This window comes from Diplotaxodon limnothrissa, linkage group LG10, assembly GCF_057381915.1.
Source record: "Diplotaxodon limnothrissa isolate DT_005_m linkage group LG10, D_limnothrissa_male_GT1.1, whole genome shotgun sequence".
NCBI lineage: Eukaryota > Metazoa > Chordata > Actinopteri > Cichliformes > Cichlidae > Diplotaxodon > Diplotaxodon limnothrissa.
This window is the reverse complement of record NC_140605.1, coordinates 7,263,350-7,279,787: the sequence shown is the minus strand read 5'-3', so window position 1 is coordinate 7,279,787 and position 16,438 is coordinate 7,263,350. Positions and strand designations below refer to the sequence as shown.

At 37.6% G+C, this 16,438-nt stretch overlaps 1 protein-coding gene across 1 annotated transcript in view; it reads right to left on the bottom strand.

The window, feature by feature from the left end:
* Window positions 1–11,325: 11,325 nt before the first annotated feature.
* Window positions 11,326–16,438, bottom strand: part of cblb (Cbl proto-oncogene B, E3 ubiquitin protein ligase) — a 171,279-nt gene continuing 166,166 nt past the window's right edge. The window contains exons 17-19 of the mRNA XM_085364305.1: window positions 15,672–15,857; window positions 15,427–15,531; window positions 11,326–13,470 (exon numbers count right to left, since the gene is read on the bottom strand). Of these exons, the coding sequence (XP_085220431.1) occupies window positions 13,217–13,470; window positions 15,427–15,531; window positions 15,672–15,857 (545 nt within the window). The 3' untranslated portion in view covers window positions 11,326–13,216. The remainder of the gene's footprint in view (window positions 13,471–15,426; window positions 15,532–15,671; window positions 15,858–16,438) is intronic.

Below are 16,438 nucleotides of genomic sequence, written 5' to 3'. Positions count from 1 at the left end.
CAAAAACAAAAAATCCCACCTGCTAATGTGGAGGAGTTGTCACTGCTATTGGAATCTTTGCTGGAGCACAGTAAAGCTGTGGGTTGTGGGAATGACCCATAATGTTTTATATAGGGATCTAGATTTATGCCTGAAGTGCACTGCCATGTAAATAATTTGCATTTACTGAATATGTACTGACTGAGTACCACTGTTCAAAAGTTGAATAAAGAAACAAACTAATTTTTGCTCTTTTTTTTTTTATTAAAACCACCTTATAGAACATCACATCAGTTACATGTAGAATCCATGTCATTTATAGTTTATAAAGGACAAAATGTTTACACAAAATCATGACAGCATTTACACGATATCACCCACTACTAACGTTACTTTATTTACTATCAATTACTTCAATTTATCTTTTGAAAAATTACCGCTATTTATACAGCACAAGACTTAAGAATATTTGACAGGAGCAGGTTTCATTTTTCCCTGGTTTTATTATCACACTGTTCACCAAAACGCAGCAAACCTTCACCATCTTATCCAGGAGGGTCACCTCTTCATGTGAGGACATGGAAGAAGTAATCTGATTGGCATGGTGGTATGTTTGAAGCAGGTCCCTTGTGTAGCACTGGAACCCAGTCACGATGTCATCCAGGCTGGTTTGCTGCAATAATGCCAAATAATTAGCAAGTCTATAAATAGAAGGTAGTTCTGCAAAATCACTCAGTAGGATGTTTTTTTCTAATTTGCTATGACCTCAGAGTGCATCGAAAATAAAACTAATAGGCTATAAAGAGTGATATGAACATATTCTCTTGCCGGTGTTGTGCCAAAAAGTGATTGTCTGCCAGAAACTGATTGCCGTCTGCGGGAGCGCGCGCAGCTGCTTAAAGCTGCAGCGCCCGGATTACTTGCGTTGCCAGCTACTTCCGTGCAACTGATATAACGGGGGGGGGGGGCAAACAAACAAACACATTTATGCCTTTGTTATTAGGCAAAGGTATGCATTTAAGGAACTTCAACGTTTCTTGTAACTGAATTATGACGCTTTTCAGAACGTTGCTTTCGGTGTGTAGCGCAGTCACGAATGACTACACGCATCACGATGGAATAATTAATGCCTACAGGTTTAGTATGTCTACTGTCGTTGTTCATATTTGTTATAAGACTGTCGAATAGTAGTTAAAACAATAAAGACCTATTGTGCCAGTATCACCATGACTCTTTCTTGTTTGTTAAGAATAACGACTGAGAGCATGGCATTTTAGCGCTACCAAAAAGTGATTGTGGCCTATAACTCGTCACTGAAACAATATTTCTGCTTCAAACTTGGCGGATGTCATTCAGAAGGGTCATATGTCAAATATTACATCTCAAACAGTCCCTTAGAACTGCTGGATAACCTGTAAAGGAACATTAACATTGATAATATGCCATTTTCAGCCTGCCAAAAAGTGATTGTGGACTATATCTTGTCACTGAAACAATATTTCTGCTTCAAACTAGGCGGATGTCATTCAGATGGGTCATATGTCAAATATTATATCTCAAACAGTCCCTTAGAACTGCTGAATAACTTGTACAAGAACAATAACACTGATAATATGCCATTTTCAAGCTGCCAAAAAGTGATTGTGGACTATAACTTGTCACTGAAACAATATTTCTGGATCAAACTTGTTGGGTATCATCCAAAAGGGTTATATGTGACACATTATATCTCAAACAGTCTCTAAGGACAGCTGAATAACTTTTAAGGGAACATTAATACCCATAATATGCCATTTTCGACCTGCCAAAAAGTGATTGTGGACTATATCTTGTCACTGAAACAATATTTCTGCATCAAACTTGCTGGGTATCATCCAAAAGGGTTATATGTGACATCTATAGCCCATTGTGTAAGCCAGTTCTTGTCATTTAGTTAATATGACATGTATTTCTTGTCTGTGTGTTTCTTGTTGTCAAGCCTCCCTTGTTGGTTCGTGTCATGTCTGTAATTTGTTATACTTGCTGTTTTACTTTGACAGTCCTGTGCTTCTTTCTTCTTAGTGCTTAATTTTACTCTTCTACTGTGATGTCATAATTTTCATTTCATTAAGCTGTTTCCCTATATGTTTCCAATGTCCATGATCACCTCCTGTCTGTATCTCAGACCTTTTTCTTCCTTTGTTTTGCTGTCAAGTCATCTGTGTATTTTACCTTCACGTCTCATCACAATACTCATTGTAGTCATCATAGATAAGATAACATAAGATAAGATAGGATAAGACTTTATTGATCACACAATGGTGAAATTTTTGTGTTACCTCAGATCAAGTAGGTAGGTATCAGAAGGAAAATACAAAAATAACAATAAATACAAACAAATATAAAATACACTTTATACAACGGTAGCATACAAAGTATGTGCTTATGGATGTACTTGTGGAAATATCCAAGACATAAACTATATAGCTTAACATATTCTACCATTACTGTTCCTGTGAAGTAATAGATATCTATACGTATAGACATGTACATGAACACACACGTAGACAATAAATATACACATGTATACATACATATATACCTGCACACCTCCATAAACAGAGAAGGTGCATTTTGCATTAATTTTGATCATATGATGACCACAAAGTCCAGTGAATTATGACATCATCATTGAGGAGTTATAGAGTTTAACTGCTGTTGGGATGAATGATCTGCGAAAGCACTCCTTCCTGCAGCAAGGATGTTTCAGGAAGGAGCTGTGATATATTAATTGGTTTATATTTAGCATAGTTTCATAACAGTTTTCATAATTATTTTCCAACTTTAGTTGTTTCTCCTGTTCCATCTTTGCTTGAGTTTTGTCATGTTTACCTGCCTTAATAAAATCACTTGCTTTTGGTTCTAGTCTCTGCTCTGTCTCTTCCAGTGTCTCCATTTGTGTCCTCTTTCTTGTTCAACACGAGCACTTACTATGATTTTCTAAAAATAAATATGATTCCAATTTTTGGAATAGCAAATCTTACTTCAAATAATGACTGCATTGTTATATATTTTATTCACAGTTTGCAGAGTGCATCTTAGAAGATGTCCCTTCTTAAATTTAAAAACAAAAAAAATTAAAAAAAAATTAAAAACCCACCTGACAAAGAATATTGGCAGAAACTAGCAAACCTGCTGTGTGATTTACAAGGAAAATTGCAGTGTTAATAAGTAGAGTTTAAGAACTCTGCTTCAAGTATTGCAAGTCTGAGACAACAGATTGCAATATGTCTTCTTGAGAATACAGGTATCATTACAAATATAAATTAAATAGTAAACTACAAATTGTTTTATTGAACGTGTTTTTAACATTGTTCTTTTATTGCTATAATCTTATTATGTAGTCATGCAAACAGAGTTCATTATTATTAAAATTAAAGTAATTGCTTCTTGTTGTTGAAGATGACCTGACTGACCTATGCCACTATTGTGGGAACCACGATGGTGACACCGATTGGGTAAATGCTTATGTTTTACATGTCCATAGCCCATTCAGTCTAAAAAGATGATAAAAAAAATCATGAAACAAAAATATAATTTTAAAAATGTTACAAACTATGTGAATACATCATCTGAATTATTGTAGTTGTAATGAATGGTGGACTGCTTTATGATCTGCGTATTTTGCAAAATTGTTATTTAAATACTTCTTTGTATACCACTATTAACATAATACTTGTGTTTCCTTGTTTTGTCTAATTTAGATTGGATGTGACATTTGCTCACGGTGGTACCACAGGGCTGTGCAAAGAAGCCCCGCAAGAGCACAGAAAACAAATTTGTCTGTGAAGCATGCTGGTCAGACAGTTAGGTTCTCTGGCAATTTTTCTAAGGCTTTGAAATGTGTGTTTTGTATCGTTGTCTCCAATAATATTAATTCATTGTTTATTTATTGATTTATTCATTCATTCATTTATGTTTGTGTTGCTGTGTGTGCTTCTGTATTGTTAACAACATTAAAATTCAGCTTTGATTTGAATTAGTTTGTAGGATTATTCAATTATTTCCTGTTTCCTAACATGTTAGCATTATAGTTACTGTGGCAAAAGAATTAATATATATGTTGTTTCATGGTTTACTGGTGTTCAGCTTCCACTATACCCCCTGTTTCTGGTATATTTGTTAGTTTATTTAAATTGGTGGTTTCTTCTTTAGTTGGATGTTATTGTTATTGTTTTTTGTTTTTTTGTTTAAATTAATAAGTGCTGTATTGGAATGACATTTTTTTACCTTTTGTTTTCTCTTTCCTATTACTTATTGTTCCTAATTTATTTATGTAGATCTCCTCCCAGCTGTTTCCATTTGGTGTTATATTTGGTTTTATATTTGAAATTTGACATTTTATGCGCTGTCCAATAAAGGCTTTATTTAAATCTTCAGCAGAATGTGTCACATATTATCCTTCTGAATGACATCAGTCAAGTTTGAAGTAGAAATATTGTTTCAGTGACAAGTTATGGTCCACAATCACTTTTTGGCAGGCTGAAAATGGCATATTATGGGTATTATTGTCCCTTTAAAAGTTATTCAGCAGTTCTAAGGGACTGGTGGAGATATAATATTTGACATATGACCCATCTGAATGACTTCCAGCAAGTCTGAAGCAGAAATATTGTTTCAGTGACAAGATATAGGTAGCAATCACCTTTTGGCAGGTTGGAAATTGCATATGATCAGTTCTATTGTTCCCTTAAAGGTTATTAAGGATTTCCTAGAGACTGTTTGGGATATGATGTGCCACATATGATCCTTTTGGATGATACCCAACAAGTTTGATGCAGAAATACTGTTTCAGTGACAAGATATAGGCCACAATCACTTTTGGCAGGCTGAAAATGGCATATTATCGGTATTAATGTTCTCTCTCTTACCCTTTACCCGCCCCTGTTGCTTGTCTTGTGTTTCTATGGTGTATTGATAGTCATGTGCTTTTGTGCTGAGGTGTTTTTTCTGTTATCAAACTGTTCTCCCACTAGGAGCTCAGTCTGAGTGGAGTTTTTTTTCTCCTCCTCTTACCTCATGTAGTGTATTTTTGTTGTTTTTTCCTATCAGCCTACCTTTCTGACATGTCTGCCCAATGTGATGTTTGTGTAAAGTTGGTCAGAAGGTTCCTTTGTAAGTGTGCACGCGCCATTAGCGTGCTGCCTGCTGTAATCCTAATTTCCCTCGGGATGAATAAAGTATTCTGATTCTGATTCTTTTAAAAGTTATTCAGCAGTTCTTGGAGAGTGTTTGGGATATAATATGTCACATGGATGACATCCACCAATTTTGAAGCGGAAACATTGTTTCAGTCACAAGTTATGGGCGGCAATCAGTTTTTGGCAGGTCGAAAATGTCATATTATGGGTATTAATGTTCCTGTAAAAGTTATTCAGCAGTCCTTAGAGACTGTTTGAGATATAATGTGTCACATATAACCCTTCTGAATGACATCCACCAAGTTTGAAGCAGAAATATTGTTTCAGTGACAAGATATAGTCCACAATCACTTTTTGGCAGGCTGAAAATGGCATATTATCAATGTTAATGTTCCTTTAAAAGTTATTCAGCAGTTCTTAGAGAGTGTTTGGGATATAATATGTCACATGTAACCCTTCTGGATGATATCCAACAATTTTGAAGCAGAAACATTGTTTCAGTGACAAGATATAGGTGGCAATCACTTTTTGGCAGGCTGAAAATGGCATATTATGGGTATTAATGATCCTTTAAAGGTTATTCAGCATTTCTTAGAGACTGTTTGGGATATGATGTGCCACATATCATCCTTTTGGATGATACCCAACAAGTTTGAAGCAGAAATATTGTTTCAGTGACAAGATATAGGCCACAATCACTTTTTGGCAGGTTGAAAATTGCATATTGTCAGTTTTATTGTTCCCTTAATGGTAATTTAGCAGTTCTGAGGGACTGTTTGAGATGTAATATTTGACATATGACCCATCTGGATGACATCCAACAACTTTGAAGCAGAAATAGTATCTCAGTGACAAGTTATAGGCGGCAATCACTTTTTGGCAGGTCGAAAATGGCATATTATGGGTATTAATGGTCCTTTAATAGTTATTCAACAGTCCTTAGAGACTGTTTGAGATAGTCTCTAAGGACTCCAAAGCCCTATTATTAATGTGTCACATGTAACCCTTTTGGATGATACCCAACAAGTTTGATGCAGAAATATTGTTTCAGTGACAAGATATAGACGGCAATCACTTTTTGGCAGGTTGGAAATTGCATATTATCAGTTTTATCGTTCCCTTAATGGTTATTCAGCAGTTCTAAGGGACTGTTTGAGATATAATATGTCACATAGGACCCTTCAGAAAGACATGCAGCAAGTTTGAAGCAGAAATAGTATTTCATTAACAAGATATAGGCCACAATCACTTTTTGGCAGGTTGAAAATGAGATATTATCGGTATTAATGTTATTTTAAAAGTTTTTCAGCTGTTCTTGGAGAGTGTTTGAGATATAATATGTCACATAGGACCCTTCTGAATGACATCCACCAAGTTTGAAGCAGAAACATTGCTTCAGTGACAAGATATAGGCCACAATCACTTTTTGGCAGGCTGAAAATGGCATATTATCAATGTTAATGTTCCTTTACAGGTTATCCAGCAGTTCTAAGGGACTGTTTGAGATGTAATATTTGACATATGACCCTTCTGAATGACATCCGCCAAGTTTGAAGCAGAAATATCAGTGACGAGTTATAGGCCACAATGACTTTTTGGTAGCGCTAAAATGCCATGTTCTCAGTCGTTATTCTGAACAAACAAGAAAGAGTCATGGTGATACTGGCACAATAGGTCTTTATTGTTTTAACTACTATTCGACAGTCTTATAACAAATATGAACAACGAGAGTAGACATACTAAACCTGTAGGCATTAATTATTCCATCGTGATGCGTGTAGTCATTCGTGACTGCGCTACACACCGAAAGCAACGTTCTGAAAAGCGTCATAATTCAGTTACAAGAAACGTTGAAGTTCCATAAATGCATACCTTTGCCTAATAACAAAGGCATAAATGTGTTTGTTTGCGCCCTCCGCCCTTGATATATGTGTGAAAGGGAAGTAGCTGGCAACGCAAGTAATCCGGGCGCTGCAGCTTTAAGCAGCTGCGCGCGCTCCCGCGGACGGCAATCAGTTTCTGGCAGACAATCACTTTTTGGCACAACACCCGGTCGTGCGATCGAACATTGCAGCGGACCACACAGCAAGAACAAACCATGGCTATGCTTTCGCTCCTTTTTCACTTAGACCCCCAAAATGTCGGATCGGGCCAAAATCCTTTCCACGCCCACCCCCGTGACATCACGCTCCAAAGCCCTATTAGGCTAATCGTTGTGTCACTTCCGGTATTTCAGACAATCCCTTTCCGTCAAGGATTTTTAATTTGTTGTGGGTTTTTGTATTTTGTTGTGGGCTTTTTGTATTTTGTTGTGGGGTTTTTGTAATTTGTTGTGGGGTTTTTGTATTTTGTTGTGGGGTTTTTGTAATTTGTTGTGGGCTTTTTGTATTTTGTTGTGGGGTTTTTGTAATTTGTTGTGGGGGTTTTGTAATTTGTTGCGGTTTTTTAATTTGCACTTCCCAGCCACCGTACCTTACAGAAACCTGGTTTACAACATGATGATTATGTTAGTATGACTGTTGATTCATTTAAACTAATCGTCAGAATCAGAATTATTTGACTATGTTCTGATCTCAGTCATCTCAGCCGATGGCTGCCGCTCTCTGAGCCTGGTTCTGCCAGAGGTTTCTTCCCCTTAAAATGGCATATTTCCTTCCTACTGTCACCAAAGGATTCTACAATTGGTGTAATTTTCTCTGTAATATTGTATGTTTTTTTCCTTTTATAGATTCTGGCATCCTCAGGTGAAAGTAGGCTGGTCTTGTTTTTGGATTTTGCCTGCTGGTTGGAACCCGTGTTGGCTGGACCATTTATACTACCCTTATCTGTATATAGTGTATATAGTGTATATATATATATGAGTAGTGCGGTGCTCTGAACGGATAATTGGAGGTGAGCTTCCCTCCCTCCAAGACATCTACAGGAAGCGCTGCCTGAGGAAAGCGGGGAGGATCATCAAGGACTCCAGTCACCCCAGCCATAAACTGTTCAGACTGCTTCCATCAGGAAGGAGGTTCTGCAGCATCCGGTCCCGTACCAGCAGACTGAGAGACAGCTTTTTCCATCAGGCCATCAGACTGCTGAACACGTCATAGACACCTCAGCTTCACTACTGGAACTTCAACATTATGCACTCCACACTGTATATAAATGCCACTTGTTTTGCACATATTCAACTCTGTATATTTTATATATTTTTTTATTATTATTATTATTATTATTATTATTATTATTATTATTATTATTTATTTATTTATTTATTTATTTATTTATTTATTTTTTACTATTTAATTTGTAAAAATGTGTATACACACACACACACACACACACGTAGGAAAATATTTAGTATACACATCCAGAAATGCATACACTATTATATATTGTACATATATTTATTAGTTTCAGGTTGGCCATTCTTGTATTTTGCTCGTTTGTGTTGTTGTGTTTGCACATCTCTGTTGCTTGTGGGGCTCGCACACAAGAATTTCACTCGCATGTGCTGTGCCAGTGTGCCTGCACATGTGATGTGACAATAAAAGTGATTTGATTTGATATCAGTATATCCATACATTTGCCCATAGTACATCTGTATATTTGCTCTCTACGTTTAATAATAATAATAATAATAATGGATTGGATTTATATAGCGCTTTTCAAGGCACCCAAAGCGCTTTACAATGCCACTATTCATTCACTCTCGCATTCACACACTGGTGGAGGCAAGCTACAATTATATACAGATACGTAACGTATCTGTATATAATTGCTCTTATTGCACTTACAATTTGCATCTAATCAGAAGTGCAAGAGTAGTATTTTGTTACCCTCTATGCGTAATGACAATAAAGTTGAATCCTAATCCTAATCCTTTTGCTGATTTTTACATTATTGACCTCTTGATCAGGTTGTTGTTGTATGTAGTGAGCTATCTGTATCACTGTTTGGAGACTATCTGTTTTGGTTGGTACTCACCTGTGATTCTTGGCTTCTTCCTTCAATGAAAGAATATGCACTGACCTTCTGAGACACATCTGTCCATCCTCCACTATCACCTGGGCCATCAACTCAGTTTTATCCAAATTTTATCCAAGAGGGCTACCCAGCAGCCACAACCGGTTAGGGGTTTTACAGGTCTTTGTTTTTATTTCCTGTAGTTTAAATAATTATTGTGTGTCATCTGACCTAACAGATAGACAAGACCGGGTATCATCTGCATCACAATGAAAATGTTTTGTATCCTTTCTAACGATGACACCTAAGCGAAGTAATGCCATCATGGCAAACCTGACAGTCGTATTTCTGAGAGATGAACAATGACTGCAGTTTTTTTTTAGTTGAACAAGTCTCTAATGAGTCTCTAATGAAATCCAGTTGCATTATTCAAATGCTGTTTCCTATGCTAACCCTTGCTACAGGAAAACTGACTATGTGCACAAAAGAGTTAACATGGTCAATGCCACCAACGCGTTTCTATCTGATTCCTGAATTAGTGCAAATTGTGAAACATTTATCCTTAATTTTACATGAAACAAGGTTATATTAAAAAGTAATTTTGATTTCTATAATGAACATGCAGTTTTTCTTCACTAAGACTTGAACTGGCAGATGTCAAGCAGTTTGCAGCTCCATACCGAGACAGTCTCCTCAATGGAGACCACAGATAATACACAAACACATCATTCAACTACAGAAAAGGAAGGAAAAAAACACAGTTTGATGCATAACTTTCAACATTCCTTTAAATTGTGTACCTCCAATCACTTTCAAACACTTTTCTCCTGATCTGACTTGAGTAGCTTGTGGTCAGAGGGAAGTTCTGTGTCATAATTACTGATGATATAGCTTTGTTGCTCTATAGTAGTTGGGAGAGCCTCCAGCCCCACGAGCCTGACTTGAATAAGCGCAAGAGGATGGATACCTTTGTTTTTACTGTTGCATGTTCACTAGAAGCCACTGGCTGTAAGAGTGTATTTTAAACACAAGCTGTCAGAAAAGGGCTGTGAAAGGGCATGCACACATCAGATTTAGGGTTAATAACCTTGGCATACATGAACACAAACCATTTAATAGGTAACTGTGACTGTTTATTATTGATTTAAAAAAAAATCAACCAATCAAGCATGAATAACATAAATATAAACATACACTGCACATTATGCATGACATATTATCAATACATTTCTTTCACTAGAGCACTTTCACTGAATTCATTGACATATTAATGATATGTCAATGAATTCAGAACATTAAAATTGCCCTTTGCAACCAAAGGTTATTTAAGCCCATCACAAGGGTGTCCAACAGAATGGACAATACTGAGTTTAGGAAAGATGGTTGCTATACAAAAGAACCACTGCAAAAGCAAACCATCGAGTTAAGGGGGAATGCCACTAAATGGCATATCAGAATGTGGAATATCAGTGTTGTGGTTCCAGATATGTGTAAACTCCCTGTCTCCATTAATACATGAACTAGGCTGGGGTAGAGCCACATTCACATTTTTGCATGTTAATCTGGTAGCTATGTGAGTCTCTTGAACTTTATCATGGAGAAGCCTGTTAAAAACCTTGGCTTGTTCCAAAATATGAACTAAATACTCAAGTAAAAAAATGCCTTCATGCTGGGGATCACACTCACACTATAAATACAACTGGACCATTTAAAGACTAACACACAAAGCCAGTGAGCTGTGTTAGTAGATTTGTGAATATAATTTTCTTGTATTTACGGTATAACAAAGTTTTGACTGAACCATTTTATTTCCATTTGAAAAGGGAGGAGCCTCAATCAGAGTGGGCTCTGTGAAAAATAAACAAACAATGAAACACTATCACTTATCAACTCTGATTATTTTGATAGTCTAACAGTGAATGACCATAAAATTGGAATGTGGAAGTGAAAACAGGAAAATAGGACCTAGTTTAATCTAGGCAGCATGCTGTCTGCGAATGCTATGCAAGCAAAGATTAAACGTATAAATACGACAGTATTTAATCTAAGGACAGTTCAACTTTTTGCCCTCGGTTGTTTGTTTTTGTACTAAGGAGTCTTGATTTACTGACTTAAAAACTCCGAACAAAGGATAAATTGTTCATATGATAAGACACGATGTCAACAAATCCGCAGGTTTGACAAATGCATGAAAGCAATTACAGAAAAATATCAAAATAGGTCTTAAAGAACAGAAATCACCTAGATAAACGATTTACAACGTGTCACATCACCTGAGAGCTTGTTTTCTTCAAAGAAATTGTTCAGGAAATCTCAAAAATTACTTTGGAAAGTAAAATTTTATCACAGTCTCAAATTATGAGGTGAAATTATCATGGAATTTCAGATATTTGACATATTAAAGACACAAATATTAACACCCAACTCCTACAGTGGATTCTGTGAATATGTGGAATTGTTAGGTTCAACTAGTCCCCCTGAAGGGAAAGGTCACTGCAGACCATACAATTTCGATTTTATGGTCTGCATACTCTGTATAAAAGCTGTCTTCAGCTGCTCCCTTATCACAAAGGGATCACCACGTTAGGAAGCACAAGATGTTTGATTTGAGTTTTACACCAGATATCTTTTAATATGCAACCCCATGTGTTTGGCTAAAATTGTAACTTTTGAAAAACAGAATGGGCAGCAGATCATCCAGTTTGGATTTAGGAGACAGGCACTGCACTTTCAAGATTAGGCTTTAAACTTTTCTTTGTGATAAAGAAACCCTGAAACACCGCTTAGTTAGCCTCAGGGCGCCGAGGGGCATCCCATGATAAGTTTCTTTATTATGACACTATTGTGTCTTTTCTTGGTTTAGGCTTTAACCTGTGGTTGTTTTGGTTGATTAACACTGAAGTTGTTGTAGCAGTTTGTGAAGCACCATGTGCTTCACAAACTGCTACAAGTTTTTATGCTTTTTTTCCTGTAGCAGATGCCATATTGTGAGGTAAGGGTTTTTAAAATTACAATGACCGTGCATATAATTGGTCTTGCGTTTTGAAACCTGTGCAGTATTTTGTTCTTCTCCATTGTGTTCACGTGCAAGCTATCAAGTCACACTCTCTCAAAATCAGGCTGAGAGTGCTTCCTCCATCATGTGAACATTTTCAGTGTGAGCAGTGGGAGACAGGTGGCTGTGGATCGTCTCATCTCTTAAGATCTAACAGATATGTATGTTTTATGGAACTGCACCCATTCCTGTCATTTCTTTAAACTTGGCTTTAGACACAGACAAATCAAACATCCACAAACATTAAACACAGCATCACTTAAAGAAAAAAACTAGGCCTGAGGGAATGAAAAAAGGTAAAGGTCACTTATGGAGAACAAATACATTCCTAGGCTTGCTGCCCAAAAATGAAAAACATAATAATAAACATCCCCCGGTGTAGGAACAGAAGCGAGGAGCATAATTAGCTCCTCGCTAATTATGCTCCTCGCATAATTAGGAGCATAATTTGACAATTACTATGTCAAAATCTGGGCAAAAAATGGAGTATTCTGAAAAATACATACGGGAAGAGGAGGAGGAAGTAAAACAGAAGGCACTAAATAGAGGAGAGGGTGGAAAGCAGCTAGAGAAGAAACATCTTGGAGAAAGGCTCACCCCACTGGTTATGAAAACTGACCCTCTGACAACGTGCAGCTGAAACTGTTTTGCTATTATAAGAATCTTTCAGATCTGAGTAATGTGATACGACAGTAGCAGCAGTAGCATGATCTGGTCTACGCACCCAGACACACAGAAGAATTAAATCCAGAGGCCAGCACTGGCAAAGTTCACTGTAAACATAACAAGCCTCTTCTTTTTTCACAGGTTTAATCATTCACATCCATATCTTTCCCTTTTTTGATTCTCTGTGCTCTGCAGTGATTTGGTTTTAGCCACTTTGTTATGCGTGTCATCTCTGTTTGGCAACAAAAAACTAAGTCTCCCTTGAAATATTTCTGTTTCTTTCCCTCACTATTTTCCCCTAAATTTCTGAGAACAAAGAGAATAAAGAAGCCCTTTTTAGAGGCACGGCTTCATCGCTGTGCTCCACTTTCACACTCTGTTAGGACTAGAGGTTGAGTCTGGGGGCCACTAAGGCAAATTCTCGCAGGATGTTTCGGGCCACATCCACTTTGTACTGAGCAATCATCAGTGCTCGCTTCACATCGTCAAAAGCGAAACCCTCGCCCATCAGTTTAGCTATCTTTGCATCTTCACTCTCCAGCTCCAGGCTGTGTGGTTTTTCTGGTTGTATTTCTGGAGGAATCTTCCTCGGATATGGCTTGGGTGGCCTCGCTGGTGCCTGCAAACAGTCCAGTGATACTTGGAGGAAGAGGAGAGAAATGATGTCAGTGGAAAACTTGGGAAGGAGAAAACTAAACACTGCTTATCAGCGTACTGATCTTTTTCCTGCACCTTCAGATTTCAGACATTTTTCATGAAGTCATGAGATTCTAATCATGTAGAAATCGCCTAGATGTTCCACTGCCTTTCTACTTAGGGCTGCTCAATTAATCGAATTTTAATCTAAATTACGATCTGGGCTTTCAACGATCATTAAAAATTATTGAGCTGATTATTAGCACCTCCCTCGTGCTTTACTCTCGCATTGCTCCGTGTGGCAAATTGAGCGCACCTCTCTGCATTTCGAACACGCGTCACAACAAGTAAGAGGACCCGAGGGAAGCTCGGAAAGCTAAGCAGAAGTTATTTGGAGAGGAGAGTGACTGCCGTTGGTTGAAAAGAGAGGTAAAAAAAAATCTTCAGTGGTGTGGAAACATTATGGGTTCGTGGAGTCAGACGTGGATCAAGTAGACATAGTGTGTAAACTTTGCTACGGTGTCGTAGCTGCACCACAGAGCAACACTGCAAAGTTCACTAAACATAGATGTTTACATTTTTCATTTCTTTTTTATATTGCAAACATTTGCACTGTTATCAGTATTTGCACACTATTTTATATTATTTTTTGACAATCTTTTAAGCCATTATTCAATACATTGTTATTGTTAAATAAATATTGTCAAATAATCGAGATCTAAATTTCAGTGAAAATAATCGTGATTATCATTTTTGCCATAATCGAGCAGCCCTATTTCTACTCCTCTGACTGAAAGGAATCAAGCCTATTTGTACAAAAGCCGTCTTGCTGTCTTCATTGAAAAGTTGCTAGGGACATAAAGAAGAATCCATGTTGATGAGATTTCTCGAGTCAACACATGAAAAACACCTTTTCTTCTTTGAACCTTTTAACCAAAAATTTCTCCTTTGGTTAACCAAAGGAGAAATTTTTGGTTCTGCACAATTTCAAAGGCATCTAGATCTAAAAAAAATGATCTTCCACTCCCAACATGAAAAGTTTGAAACCTATAAAACATGCAGTCATTTATACACTGACCGAGCACTATATTAAGATCCCCTGTTGCTTAGTCATGGAGTTTACCATCAACTGCACGAATCCACGGATCCAGCTTGCCCAGCACAGGGTTCTGCCTCTGTGACTTTATCTACAATTTAACAACTTTAATACTACTGTTACGTGCCAAGGGGTGTGGCTTTGCTTTTGTACTCTGTTTTGTGTTCTATTCATCTTTCAGGCGTCAGGCCTCCTCTGATTGGCCAGTTCGAAGTTGATTGGCAGGTGTCTATTGGCTGGACTGGGCTCAGTTGGCCAATCACACTCCAAGGAACACTACAAATGAGCCGCTCCCTGGCCAGCTGGTGGCTGCTGGCTTCTGCTTTGACAAACATTTGCGAACAAGCATCTTTATGTTGTGTGTGGTGGGAGGCTGGACAGGTAAGCCGGGGTACCCTATACACTGGTTGTAGATTTTACTCTGTTAGTCACACTAGGTTATGCGGTTGATGCCACCCTTGTATGTTTTCACTGACTTTTATCGAGTAGCTAGGTAGGCCTTTTGTTTTGCATTTTTCTTTCAGTTAGGCTAGGCCCTGGAAGCTACTGACCTCTTTTTGTTTTATTACTTTCTTTGATTTGGATCAACCGCCCAGTCCTCCTCCCCCACCTCTTTACTGTTGTTAAATTTGACTATCCAGGCAAGCACCCAATAAATCCTGCCTGATACTTAACTGTTCTGTGGTCTTCCTCCTTCATTGATTGTGGTTGTCCAGTGTTGCTGTCTCCTTCCTACCTTTGCCTCCGCCATGGTGGGGGGGACGTAACACTACTTACATATGTTTTCAGTATTACTAATTGCCCATGAGCTCAGTGAACACTCACTAAAGAGACAGGATGGTCTCTTTAGTGAGAGGTTGTACCTGGATGGTTGTACTCCAGGATGCCTCTGGAGCTTTTCACATTGTCCGTTTGCCTTTTGGCTGGATGCGAGGGAGCAGCACTGTTCACCATTCCAAAAACTGAGTCTGGACAACAGAGAAAGTCAGGCACACAAGCCAACACGAGCAAAGCAATGTTGTAAATAATAAGTTTAACACTTATTACACTGAGAAATATAATGCCCTAAAACGATTTATTTAGCTTGTTTTTAAAAGAAAAACTTTACCTGGAGTTAACAGGACATGCTCGTGTCCAGAGGGGGGCATGTGTAGTTGAGTGATAACAGAGTTGGATGACATGGAAGAGTTACAGGATGAGGGTGATGAGGGCGGCTCAGTAAAGCTGTGTCTCACAGGTGGAGGAGGAGGAGGAGGCTGGGATGGAGGGCAGCTGTTTAAGGTGTCTTCAAATACTGTAAGGGAACACAAGCCAGATGCTAGAGTTCTGTTTTGGGGTTTTTTGCTTGGTCCTGATTGACAGTATCTACTTATTCTATGAGGAGGTAGCTGACTAAGAATTCTAAACTATGTGCAGTCCTACGGATTACATACTAAAGGCATGCTTGGAGGACTGGGAAAGAAAGTACAAAAAGGCTGAAATCGGCATGAATGTGTGACTCTTCTACACCCTGAGGTGGTGCTAAGACATCAAATATACAAAAATGATTATAATCAGTCAGATATATCTGAGTATTCAAATGAGGACCATATGTTGGAGTTCTGGAATGACATCATCACAGTTAAAGTAAAATGCCTGAACATGAAATTTCAGAGTTTATTACAGAGAAATGGCTCTTTCCAAAATAAAAGCTATACTATACGCTTCTTCTGGGCTATATTCTCAGCAGCATATTAAACATATCAGGTAATAAACTCTCTTTTCCAAAGATGAGTGATTTCTCCATCAGATAGATTAATTTTTTTTATTACTTTGTTGTTTCAGCAACATTACATTTAAAAACTGTACTTTTGAGTTAAAATATATATTTATAAT